This window comes from Canis aureus, chromosome 10, assembly GCF_053574225.1.
Source record: "Canis aureus isolate CA01 chromosome 10, VMU_Caureus_v.1.0, whole genome shotgun sequence".
Taxonomy (NCBI): Eukaryota; Metazoa; Chordata; class Mammalia; order Carnivora; family Canidae; genus Canis; species Canis aureus.
The window spans coordinates 24167026-24180450 of NC_135620.1; the positions used below are offsets into that span (position 1 = coordinate 24167026).

The window sequence follows — 13425 nt, forward strand, 5'->3', positions numbered from 1 at the left end:
AGAAAACTGACCAGGGAACTTGAAAAGTATCTCATTTGTAACACTGAAGATAAACAAGGTGGGTATGTTATGGTCCCTTCCTCTTTAATATCTTGTCTATAACATTTCTCCACATGGGGGTTTCTGTGAGCCTGACTACTAGCCCCCGACCTGTCTCTCCCTCTCTAGCCTTGCCTGTCCCTTACTCAGTCTTACAAGCCAACTTCTTTAGAACAGCCTCTGAATTTTAATGACACAGAGACTGTCATTTTAAAAGCAATCCTGTGGGCAGCCTGGGTGGCTCAGCGGTTTAGCGCCTGCCTTTGGCCCAGGGCGTGATCCTGGAGACCCAGGATCGAGTCCCGCATCGGGCTCCCTGCAGGGAGCCTGCTTCTCCCTCTGCCCGTGTCTCTGCCTCTCTCTCACTCTATGTCTATCATGAATAAAAAAATAAATCTTAAAAAATAAATAAATAAAAGCAATCCTGTGCTAAGTCATTTGTGCTAAAAAAAAAAAAAAAAAAGGCTCCTTGAAACCTGGGTGTTTCTATTCACAGGTCCTCAGAGCCCATGAGACACAGAGATAGATCATGTCCAGTCCAGTGTTCCCTGGACAGCCCTTAGGCTACCTGAGGAGTTAAGATATGCCCATCTGATTCTTCAAGTTGGGTACTTTACTAGGGGATTAGAATGCAGGGTATGTATGCTCCTCCTTTCCCCTACAATTACACTTGCTTTGCTTCATAGATGGAACCACCAAATCCCCATTTTTTCAGGTAAAGCCAGTCCCAGGTCAGAGGTCTACAGAGAGATGGGTCAGATGGGACAGATGCTGTCTCAGCCCCCATCTCCCAGCAGCATCCTCAGTGAGCACCCACAACTGACCACAGGGCTCAAGCCAGGCATTTTATAGGTTGCCAATCCTTGCTGTCTCAACACCTTCAAGCTTTTCTGTTAGTTTTACCTCAGATCAGCATCTTGCCCATTGTCAATGTCACACATTCTGGTACATATGCTCAACAGTCAGTGTGGCATTCTGAGAAGGACACGTCTATCCAGATGGTCCCAGCTTCAAATACCATATCCTGATCCTGATTTGATGGTCCCAAGAGCAGCCTATCCTGTGGATCACTAGCTCGGACGTGGGTTGGAAAACATGGCCATACATCATACAATGCTGGTTTTGAAACCAGTGTTAGAAATAAATATCAGGGGATCCCTGGGTGGCGCAGCGGTTTGGCGCCTGCCTTTGGCCCAGGGTGCGATCCTGGAGACCCGGGATCGAATCCCACGTCGGGCTCCCAGTGCATGGAGCCTGCTTCTCCCTCTGCCTGTGTCTCTGCCTCTCTCTCTCTCTCTGTGACTATCATAAATAAATAAAAATTAAAAAAAAGAAAAAAAAAGAAATAAATATCATTACAGGTAAAAGGTCGGAGAATGGGAAAAGAATGCCCCTCTTCTCCCGCTTCCTCCCCAGGTGGAGGGGACATGCTCTCCAGTCTTTCTCTCCACTCTTGCCTTCTCCAACTACATTCTCCCCACAGTCCTCTTCAGGCACTGACCTCTACCAGTCCCCAAATTACATCCTGGTCTTTATTGCTGAGTCTTTGTCTTTGCAAGCTACTTAATTGGCACATCCCCTCTTCTCCACCTAACCAGTCCTTCTGGTCCCTGGTTTCTAGAAACCTCCTTGGCCATGTTTAGGTGTGTCTTTTTAAAAATATATTTTTTATTTATTCATGAGAGACACACAGAGAAAGAGAGGCAGAGACACAGGCAGAGGGAGAAGCAGGCTCCATGCAGGGAGCCTGATGCGGGACTTGATTCTGGGACTCCAGGATCATGACCTGAGCCAAAGGCAGCCCCTTAACCACTGAGCCACCCAGGCGTTCCGTCTCTACAGTTTTTATTTTATTTTATTTTTTTCTCTCTACAGTTTTTATTTTATTATTTTATTTTAATTTTTATTTATTTATTTATGATAGTTACACAGAGAGAGAGAGGCAGAGACACAGGCAGAGGGAGAAGCAGGTTCCATGCACCCAGAGCCCGACGCGGGACTAGATCCAGGGTCTCCAGGATCACGCCCTGGGCCAAAGGCAGGCGCTAAACCGCTGCGCCACCCAGGCATTCCCGTCTCTACAGTTTTTAATGTCGTGGTTGCAGTAATACTAATACACAATTGCCTGCAATTAGCATTGTAGTAAATATTACCCCACCGGAAGTCTTTGTGACCTCCTTTCCTCAAGGCTATGAATGCTCTATAGAGGGTGTAAGCTTCAATTTGCTCAAGCTGGAAACCAGGCCGTATTCCATCCTGGGCTGCCATACATCTTTCTGAAGCTAGTATTCCCCCTTCTTGGGATTGCTTTAGCATAAGGTTCCCAGGAGCAGGTCAAAGGAGTAGGTTTATGATTCTTGTTATATATTGCCTAATTGCTTTCCAGGAATGCATCACTTTATACTACCTCTCCTGATAAACCTCATTTGGCTTTCAGGAAAAAAAAAAGTTCTCTCATTTTATAGTAAAGGTATTATATCTCACTAAAGAATATTTGGGAAATATAGAAAGAACTAAAGGAAAAAAATCAGTCCCATAAACTGATCTTTTAAAAAGTTTATTTTTTCGTAAACTCTATACCCAACGTGGAGCCCAAACTCACAAACTGATGACCAGGAGTCACAAACTCCCATAAATTGAAACACAACTTCCATTAATATATTTCTTTCCTTAAAAAAAAAAGATTTTATTTATTTATTCATGAGAGACAGAGAGAGAAGCAGAGACACAGGCAGAGGGAGAAGCAGGCTCCATGCAGGGAGCCCGATGTGGGACTCGATCCTGGGTCTCCAGGATCACGCCCGGAGCTGACGACGGCGCTAAACCGCTGAGCCACCCGGGCTGCCCTAGGTGTGTCTTCCTTTCACCTCCCACGGTATATCTTGGGGATATCTTTACCCATTTTTTGATATGTGATGCCAGTTGACAGCAGGTGTGTGTTCAAGAAATGCCTGTTGACTAAGGGAAAAGCAGACAAAATGTGAGGCCAAGCACCCAATCTAACACCAGCACAATACTTGGCAAGTGCCTGGTGATAAGTAATAGCTCCCCATATATAAAGCTATGTGTGTGAGAGACGGAGAAGAAAAGGAGAGGAAGAAGAAGAAGAAAGAAGAAGAAAGAAGAAAGGCAAGAAGGGCAAGAAGAAGAAGAGCAAGAGCCCCGGTAGGGACCTCCTCCCTGTTCTGCCCAGCCCAGCAGATGGAGTGGTAGGCAAAGGCCGTCCAGTCATCAGGTAGTCAGAACGGTGGGAACACTGCTTCTCCACCCAAGTGCCAGAGGACTGATGGTTCTGAGCCTGGCCCTACAGAGAAGCGGGGGTGGAGCAAAGCTCGGGCTGCTCTCCAAACAGCTCCGTGCCCCTGCCATCTGCTGCCAGGCAGTCAGGAGAGACAGCAGCGTTGCGGAGCTCCGTCCAGAAGCTGTCAGAGCTGTGTTCATGCGCAGTGGGACCCTTAGGCGCACAGCGGCTTCCATCAGCGCTAATAGGTCTTCAGCGGCGCCAGCACGCAGTGGGACTCGCGGAGGTTCTCAGGTGTGACGTCCGCGGAATCCACACGCTCCCCGCCGCCCCGCCCCCGGGACCCGAACGCCGCTCTCTCATAGGCCGGGGCTCTCCCCGCCGCCCCGCCCCCGGGATCCGGACGCCGCTCTCTCATAGGCCGGGGCTCTCCCCGCCGCCCCGCCCCCGGGACCCGAACGCCGCTCTCTCATAGGCCGGGGCTCTCCCCGCCGCCCCGCCCCCGGGATCCGGACGCCGCTCCCTCATAGGCCGAGGCTCCCCCGCCGCCCCGCCCCGCGCTTCGGCCCCGCCCCCGCGCCCGGTTTGACGAGTCGTCATGGCGCGGTGGGCAGGTGGTGCTTCCTGCTGGCGGCTGAGGCTTGGTGCGTTTCCTCCTCCCGCGCGGGGCTCTGGAGGTAATCGGAGGGAGATCTGGAGGCCTTGCCGGGCCCAAGAGGCAGAGGAAAGGGAGGCCGGGGTGGGCCTACCTTTTGCAGGAGGGGCCGCAGGCCGAGGCCCGTACTGCTGGTTTTTACTCTCCTCAGGTGACCCGAGGCGCTTCCTGAGGTCACCCCCAATTCCTTGTCCCTAAATCAAAGCTTGACGGTCTTTCTGGTTCCCCGCCTATTTTGGTTCAGGAACTTATTTGCGACCGTGATGCAAACTGTGAACCGTTTTCGCAGTAGAATATACCCACACAACTGAACACGACGTTCTGTATCACATTTCAAGAGATCGAGGACTTCTGACAAGTCGGGGAATCTCATGTTGAGACCTAAGCCTGCTACCAACACTTTTGCCTATTCGGACATAATCCAGGCGTTAAATTTTGTACATAAATGTACATTGTTATATATATGACTACCATTTGTTGAGTGCCATTGCTCCCTCGAATAAAATTTAGGCCTTTTTCATTCCTCCCAAATTGAGAGATGATCAGTGTTTGACCGTCCTTTTTTTTTTTCCTGCGGTAAGACTGAAAATGATATCAGATGGTAGCTACAATTATGGGTATAGAGTTGTTGAATCAGTGGGTTGTACGTCTGAAACAAATGTAACATTGTGTGTCAGCTACACTCAGTCAATCTGAAGACTAGGACCCACTCCCAAAGCTAATAGTGGTTCCTCATGCAGTTAATTTTTTTTTTTAAGATTTTATTTTATTCATTCATAAGAAACAGAGGCAGAGAGAAAGGCAGAGGGAGAAGCAGGCTTCCCATCGGGCGGTGGGATCACAACCTGAGCCAAAGGCAGGCGCTCAACCACTGAGCCACTTGGGTGCCCCCATGCAGTTATTTTTTTAGAGTTCTCTATTTTTTTTTAAAGATTATTTATTTTAGAGCACACGCCTGCAGGGTGCAAGAGAGAAACGGGGGGGGGGGGGAGGCAGAGAGAGAGAGAGAGAGAGAGAGAGAAGCAAGCTACCTGCTGAGCGTGGAGCCTGATCCCAAGACCCTGAGATGATGACCTGAGCCAAAACCAGGAATTGGAGGCTTAACCCACTGCTCCACCCAGGTGCCCCCATGCTACAGTTATTCATAAGTAAGGCACTAATGGAGTTGAACTGGTTTTGTTACCACATTGTGATGTCCAAACCCCTTCCTCTGCTAAACTGCCTTAACAAAATGTTCCTCGGCTACAGTTAAAGGGTGTGTGTTTTCCAGGAAAATATACTAATTTACTTAATCTAGAGAATCTGTACAGCAAAACACTTGGCTAGAGGCAGTGCCTTGAGTCCAGTAATTTGTTTTTATGGAGGTGTCACAGATGTGTCTCAGGTGGCAGAACTCGATGCGGGCCTTAAAGGTGAAAAGTTTGGATAAGGCACGTGTGGGGCATTGCAGGCGAGAGAAATGAAGGCAAGAGGGCTCTTGTATTGGGCCAGGTGCAGGGCATAAAGACGATTAGGAGGTACAAGCTTCCAGTTTAAAAATAACAAAGTCACAGAGATGAAAAGGACAGTATAAGGAATATAGTCAATATCATAATAACGTATGGTGACAGATGGTGACGATATTTACTGTGGCGAGCATTAAGTAATGTATAGAATTGTCAAGTCAGTATGCTGTACACCTGAAACTAATATAACATTGTATGCTGCTTTAAATTTTTTAAAAATTTTATTAATATTTATATTTTTCAAGATTTTATTTGAGAGAGAGAGAGAGAACGCATGAGCAGAAGGGAGGGGCACAGGGAGAGGAAGAAGCCACCCACGGGGCAGAGAGCTCAAGGTGAGACTGGATCCCAGGACTCTAGAATCATGACCTGAGCCAAAGGCAGATGATTAACCGACTGAGACACCCAGGGATCCTATTTATTTATTTTAGAGAAAAAGGAACATGTGCGTGTTTCCAAGCTAGGGGAGGAGCAGAGGGAAAGAATCCTGAAACACCCACCCTGATGAGCACAGAGCCCAAAGCAGGGCTTGATCCCAGGAACCTGAGATCATAATCTGAGCCGAAATCGTCAGTTTCTTCACCCACTGAGCCACATAGGCGCCCCAACTTTTTTTTTTTAAGTCCCTAGAATAGACAAAAGTCAACTTGATTTTCTCCAGACTGTATTCAGTCTGGTATGGCTTCTCAGTCAAGAGATACATCTAGACAGACTTCAACCCAAACCCAAGTGCTAGGAGAACCATAAAAGTGGTGCTGTAACTTGGTAATGTTTGTAATCTCTCTAGTTTCTGAAATTTTGCTAATCCCAGATCAAAAGGGAATACAATTCCATTACTGAATTTCACCTTTAGTTGCTTTTTGCTCAAGAAAGCAGTGAACATGGAATCCCTGGGTGGGTCAGCGGTTTGGCGCCTGGCTTCAGCCCCTTCAGCTTAAAAAAAGAAAGCAGTGAACAAAAATCTCCATTTTGACTCCTGTTACCTGTAACTCGCCTCCAATTATTTCTTCTTGAAAGCTCATGAGTTTATTTTTGCAACATAAAAGAGCTTGTTTGTAGTGGCATGTTGCCATCACTGAAGTTAGTGACTTTAATAAACATCTTAAATAACTCCTCAAATCAAAAACCCATATTCCAAAGCAAGGCTTACTCTATATCCTAAGTAATAGGCAGAAAATTATTGACCCTGATGTCAAATTTATTTTGTAATTTTCATTTACTTTTTTTTTTTTTAAGATTTTATTTATTCATGAGAATACACAGAGAGGAGAGAGAGGCAGAGACACAGGCAGAGGGAGAAGCAGGCTCCATACAGGGAGACTGAGGTGGGACTCAATCCCAGGGCTCCAGGATCACACCCTGGGCTGAAGGAGGCGCTAAACCGCTGAGCCATCCAGGCTGCCCCAATTACTTATTTTTAAAGATTTTTATTTATTTGACAGAGAGAGAGAGTGCGCGCGCACGCAAGCGCCGGGGAGGTGGGGGGTGTCAGGGAGGGTGGGGGGAAGGGGCAGACGGTGAAGCTGACTCCAAGCTGAGTGTGGAGCTGACACAGGGCTCTATTCCAGTACCCTGGGATCATGAACTGAGCCAAAGCCAGACGTCTGATTGACTGAGCCACCCAGGTGCCCATAATTTTTATTTTTTTAAGTTTAAGTAAAGTCTATCCAACATGGAACTCAAACTCACGTCTGAGATCAAGAGTTGCATGCTCCGCGGACTGAGCCAGCCAGGTACCCCCTTAATGTCTAATTTTAAGTAAATCGAGATAAGAGGCTTTTCAGAGGCCCTGGCCTTTGTTGGTGGGCAGCAGGGCTGCCCATGTTTTAGGACTTTTAAAAAGTTTTTAAGCAGTGTCCTACCTTTCTAAAAACAGTGGCCACCACCCAAAAGCCTTCATTTACATTCACATTGTTTCTTGGGGTTAGGGTCCCTATTCCCAACAAGGTGTTTCATGTTCTGCAGGGGTCTGTGACTCTTGAAGGACTTGGACCTTTGGTACAAATATCAGATAGTCTAGCTGAAGATGACATAGTAAAATTCAAGAAAATGAGCTAAATAAACGATATCATTTATTTCACATTATCCCTTCATTGCTCACTATTTCTATCTTCTTGTTAGTTTCAACTCAACAAATCATTTGAGTCCAGAGGTAAATCTATTTGATGGACTGTAATAGAATCATGATTGCTTGTGTTAAAAGAGCTAGCCCAAAGCTTGTTGTCATTTTGCACATTGTTAGTGAGAAAGGTTAAAGATAGGAAGGATTGAATCTCAAAAGTAGCTCAGTATTCCTTACCAAAATGATTTTTTTCTTCACTGATGAACCAATGATGATTTAGTGTTATTAGTATTTAGTATTCTTATATCACTGTTTCTGCTAAATGAAAAATCCACGTATTCTCGCATCAGAAAAACCTGAGAAGCTTGTTAATGATTCAGGTTCCTGCCCTCCACCCTAGATCTACCAAATCATGATCTTTGATAGGATTACTTTTTTCTTTTGTAAGAAAAACCTTTCCAGGAGGGGCTCCTAGCTGGCTCAGTCAGAACATGTGATACTCTTAATCTCAGGTGTCATGAGTTCAAGCTTCACACTGGGTATAGAGTTTTTGTAAAAAATAAAATCTTAGGAGATTCTGATGCATACTAAAGCTAGAGAACTATGATGTAGATAAAAACAACGATTTGTAGATAAAAGCGTGATTTTTCACATTTCAGCCGAGTCAACATTGTACCAGTCATACTTCAGTTTGTCCTTAAGTTGTTTTCAGGTAAAATGAGGATTTGGTACTTAAGCAGATTGTTCAGAACCTCTGTACAAATGGAAAGTTCTATTACCTTCATAATTTCCAAGTCTAAGAAATTTCCAGTGAGCAAAATGAAAATTATAGTTGGATGATAAAAATGGAACTTGACATTAGAGTTTTTCAAAGACTGTGTTAGCATTTATTTTTCTACTCCTGACACTCGAATTCATAGGGGGTGAATGATAATAGAACACAATCAAAATAACATAAAAACACAATTCAAGAACCTTTAACCATCTATCATAGCTGTTCTTTGTAAAATACATAAAGGTAAACAGAAACATATTTATATAAATTATACTTAACAATCTGTATACACTGTAAAACCATTGTTAAAATTCACACTAAGATGCTAGTGCAAGCAGCAGTGTACAAAAGTGCAAACAAGGTTAATGACGAAAAACTTACACTGACTTACCACTTCCGCATACTCTGCGTTCAAATACTGAAGGCCTCACCACAGAAAACACTTTGATCACTTTTAAAGAAACGTGACTACATTCACCCTGAGTGCTCTCACCTCAGTATGGCAACTGATGATGAGTTCAGGTTATGAGCAGCACCAGGGAATAGAGAAACCCATGTGAAGTTGGCCATTCTGATGTGCCCACACTTGATAAAACAATTCCAAAGACCTCTTGAATGTCAAAAGCTGTAGAACTATCTTTTACCCCAAAATATTTGAAACTGAAATTAAATCGAATTCTTCCTCCCTCATTTAAAATGCATGCTGAAGAAGAATTTATCCACTCCAATGCAGCTTTTCCAAAAATAACTGCGTGAAACCACTCAAAAAGGCTTTGCAAAAAAATGGCCCTAAAATCTATTTGGAGCAAGGATGCTCCTGAAACAAAGTTTACTTTGGATAAATTTGCTCACTCTAATTACTTTTGAATCTCTTTAAAAGTGTGGTCAAATCCCTGAACAATCGGTCAGTGGTATTAAATGCATGTTATTTAATGTTCTAAATTTTGAGGACAAAAATGAGTTGGTTCAGAGCTACATCTTCAATAGACTCTGTAGATTCCCTTCATTCTTTTTATCCAGGGGTGGTGTGGGAGTGTGAGAGGGGATGGTTCCAGGGTTCAGAAGTGGAAACGGTTTTAACAAAATCCCATTTTCCACGGAGGCACAGTCCTATATTCCAAGATTTGTTTGTTGGTTAAAAAGCACTAATTTGCATTTCAAAAGAACAATGATGGAAGCTACCCCCTTGTAGCCTTAGGAATTTAGACCTTAATTGAAGATACACTGTTTTCTGAACTCTTATATTTATAGCAAAAAAAAATTAAAAGGTTTATAGAGAACCTTTAATTTATCATTAATTTTGCATTAAGGAATTTTTATTTGTTAATCTGTATGTTTTCATGCTTTCTTCGAGATTTTTTGAAGCTTCAACTTTTACATAGGTTTAAAATGATCTAAGCAATATACTCTAAAATGAACACAAGATACTTTGAGAGCATTCCCTTCATATTAGCTCTTCTCATTGTACTCTGGTCAAAATTTATTTGGCAATATTCCCTTGTGAATTTTATTCACATAACTATCAAGACTGAAATGCCACACTGAATCACAACCAGTAGTTTCATAACATGTAAACCTTGCAAGTAGTTTATGTGCTGGAAAGCACTAGGAAGTGTGAGCTGGTTCAAAACTAAGGAAAAGAAACACTACTGTAAACCACAATAAGTGTGTCTATATACACAGGCACACAAAACTAAACTTTACATCTGCGCAGGCAATATCTGAATTCATACATCTTTGGCACTCAAAGATACTGGGTCAACCAAGCCAATGGTGAAGAATATTTTTTCATGTAGTTTAGAAAATGTCTGGCCCCAATTAAAAAAAAATGCTATGCTGTCCATCCTAAAAATTCACTGAGATAAAGACAAACCAGAATCAATTTAAAACATTACCCAAAAGTATATAATAGCAGTCCCTGAAAGAGGTATGGGGTTAAAGGTTTCATTAAAATGAAAAATGTGGTCTGAGATCTTGTCTTTTAGAGTTTTACACTAAAGATTCTAAAACCTCTTTTGAGCAGTGCCTGATTTATATGGAATCCAATCTTGCCTTGTGTACATTTTCACACCTTATGGTAGAAGGTAGAAAATTAACCTATGTCTGCAATTCTACCAATTACCCCAGAATATTGCACAGGTGCACCCACTTGCACGGGCACAGAGAGAGTACATTTTTTCCCTATGTTTCTATTGTTTCTTGCCATCTTCTTAATAGGCCTCTCTAGGAAGGGGAACAGTGACTCAGTGTATGTGCCTGGAGGAGCTGGAAGAGTGAGATAGTAAGCCCAATATCTAGAGCCCATCTCCCTGGAGCTGGAACTGGGGGTGGGGAAAGCCGGCTGCTGCTAAGTGCAGCTTCATTTCTGAATGCTCAGGCCATAAGAATCTTAAATCATTGGGAAAATATCCACAGTTTAGCTGTGGTACACAACTGACTTTGTTTCTTTGATCTCACTGTCAGAATCAGAATGAGAATTCTGGAGTGATGTATTTTGTATCACAAAGAATTTTTCCTTTATACCAATTTATGACACAAATAATTAACTTCTCAATATCATAGTATAAGGAAATACTTGAAGAAAAGGCATGTCTTTATAGGAGCTCAAGACAGATACCAACAACGAGAGGCAGTTACTTTTAATAAAGCCTGGTTCTGTTTAGTCAGGATATTAGAAGTACTTGATTTTTTTATTTAAGTAATCTCTACACCCCAATGTGGGGCTTGAACTCACAACCCCAAGATCAAGAGTCACATGTTTCACCAAATGAGCCAGTCAGGTGCCCCTAGAAGTGAGTATTTGAACCCCATGTGGCAGAATAAACCAAAAAGGTTGATAGGTCATTTCCTCCTTTTTCCATGATGCTACCAATGATTCTAAGCAGGGAAGATGCTCTTATTTTCATTTGAAAGGAAGCTTAAAGTGCAACAGAAGAGCCATATTACTAAAACCAAAGGTCACGTTGAAATGACCTTGCTAGTTTAGCTAACTGGTAAGTCCTTCCAGTTATATCCCTCAATCCTTGTGTATCTCAGATGTTCCATTATTGATGACGGAAAGAACTAGAATAACTGATTTGGAAAACAGCTAAAGAAAACACTAATTCTGATACTGAAAGTATTCTTGATGGAACTGGAGCAATCTATTTGCAATGGAATTGGTTAAATATATTATAAAATCCTGGTTTATAACCAAGAGAGAACTAACTCTCAAGTTTGAGTCTTTAAAAAAATACACGCTTGGCACTTAGCTTTCAGCTTATTTTAGTAATCATGGGAATCTCAGAATTTCATGGGAAAAAAAGAACTCAATTTCTTAGAAGGTTAAAGTGCTTTAAAAGCTAACTAAAATGTTAGTCTACCAGCGAGGCTTGCAGACACTATCACATGGCAAGTATTATTTCTAAAACCAAAGCCTTGGTGCTATATAAAGAGCTGAGAGCAGTTAAGAAAATTGAACACAGCATTCATTTATTTCTACTGAGAAATAAAATATGCTAGATAATGCAAAAGAGCTATAGGACAGGACCAGAATCCCCACACAGCTCAGTGACAACTGAAGCGGAACAGGCATCCTTTCTCCTCACACATGCAGGCCTCCACAATGAAACTATGCACAAGGTGCTACTTGTTGCTTGCCCTGGGAATACCATTATGTAAAAGGAACTGAGGAGTACCTCTAAATGTGGGGAGACTGATGCCTGTCACTACTTTTGGGGAAAAGGCACAAATGACCAAACCAGGCACCAAAAAGTTTGGAACACTTCAGAATCTGACAACTGGAATAGAGCTACAGGGCCTATCAAACCCCAGATTACCTTTTGTTGTACCAGAAGATGTGCTTTTCTTCAGAAGACCGATCTCACAGAAATGAGGATGTGGACCCCAACAGCACTAACAATAGTAGCATTACTGTTACAAATACACATGATTCAGAGATAAATGTGGTATAAGCAACTTTTCTTCTGGTAAATGCAAAAGCCTCTAGAGACTTAAACATTATCCTAAAAAATTCTGAAGTGGTCTCCTTTCCCCACAACCCCCTCATATGTATGTTATTAAATACTCAAAATTTCAGAGGACACTAGCTAGATAAGACACATTAAAATGAGACATCTGCCCAAGAAGGATGCCAAACATCAGGGTGTGTTTTATTGCATGACGTTTGCATAAGAAAAAATATTATTGAAAACGGTAAGGCATCATGCAATCATCAATAAGCTAATTATTAACTGTACACTTAAGATAGGTGGACATATAATCTAAAATTTAAAAACTAGTTCCAAAATAGTACATAAAAATTTAACATGATGAGCTTTTAAACATGGTTTATATTTGTAGCTTCACATTGTTAAAAAGTGCTTCAAATGTACTGCTGGAAAGTTGTTCTTTATAAATGGCACTGGGGGAAATGTCAGATATTAAACTGTATAAACTATTTTTATGGAATTAGAAAGCTAACGTGATATTCAAACTTACTTGAATCAGTTTTCAATTTCCACTCAAATTAAGTTGATATAATATTAATAATCTAAAAAACATGTTTTCTAACCAACAAAAAGTCTATTGAATTCAAGTTATGCATGTTGAATGATCAAATCTCTGAGTAGGCCTGAATGGTGAGACCTGGAACCGATGCAAGAGGTTGTTAATCAATGTACTGTGCCATCCAACGGAAACCTTCTCCATAACCTTGCCTTTTGAGCACGCTGCACATGAAAACTTCTAAGGGTCGGGCATTCAGTTCTTTCAGAGATACATTGCCCTAGAAAGGAAGAGAGACATTATATTATGATGGATGACCCCTTTTTTAAATAAAAGCTCCACTTTACAGCCGAATGCAGCTTCTACATCTCAGAACAAAGGGTAACTGTGCTAAGCCTTGGGTGTTGGGCAGATAAGTCTCTTAGACACACAGGAAACCTCCTTCTCTCAGTAGAAAGAGGGGAATTTGTGAGGCACACAAGAATGAAAATAACCTTTGACTTAGGAAAAATTTAAGTCACCCAAGCTGGCTTCACTAATATTCATTCATTCATTCATTTATTTATTTATTCATTCATGAGAGACAGGTGGGGGGGTGGAGAGAGGCAGAGACATAGGCAGAGGGAGAAGAAGCAGGCTCCATGCAGGAAGCCCGATGTGGGA

At 42.5% G+C, this 13425-nt stretch overlaps 1 protein-coding gene and 1 long non-coding RNA gene across 5 annotated transcripts in view; one reads left to right on the plus strand and one right to left on the minus strand.

Moving 5' to 3' along the window:
• The first annotated feature begins 3831 nt into the window (after window positions 1-3831).
• The window catches only part of LOC144322115 (uncharacterized), a 43671-nt gene continuing 34077 nt past the window's right edge, over window positions 3832-13425 (plus strand). For all 4 annotated transcript variants that reach the window (XR_013387681.1, XR_013387683.1, XR_013387684.1 and 1 more), the window contains exon 1: window positions 3832-3957. This is a non-coding gene — a long non-coding RNA (uncharacterized LOC144322115). The remainder of the gene's footprint in view (window positions 3958-13425) is intronic.
• SAR1B (secretion associated Ras related GTPase 1B) overlaps window positions 8367-13425 on the minus strand; it is a 29971-nt gene continuing 24912 nt past the window's right edge. The window contains exon 7 of the mRNA XM_077911719.1: window positions 8367-13042. Coding sequence (XP_077767845.1) covers window positions 12926-13042 — 117 coding nt within the window. The 3' untranslated portion in view covers window positions 8367-12925. The remainder of the gene's footprint in view (window positions 13043-13425) is intronic.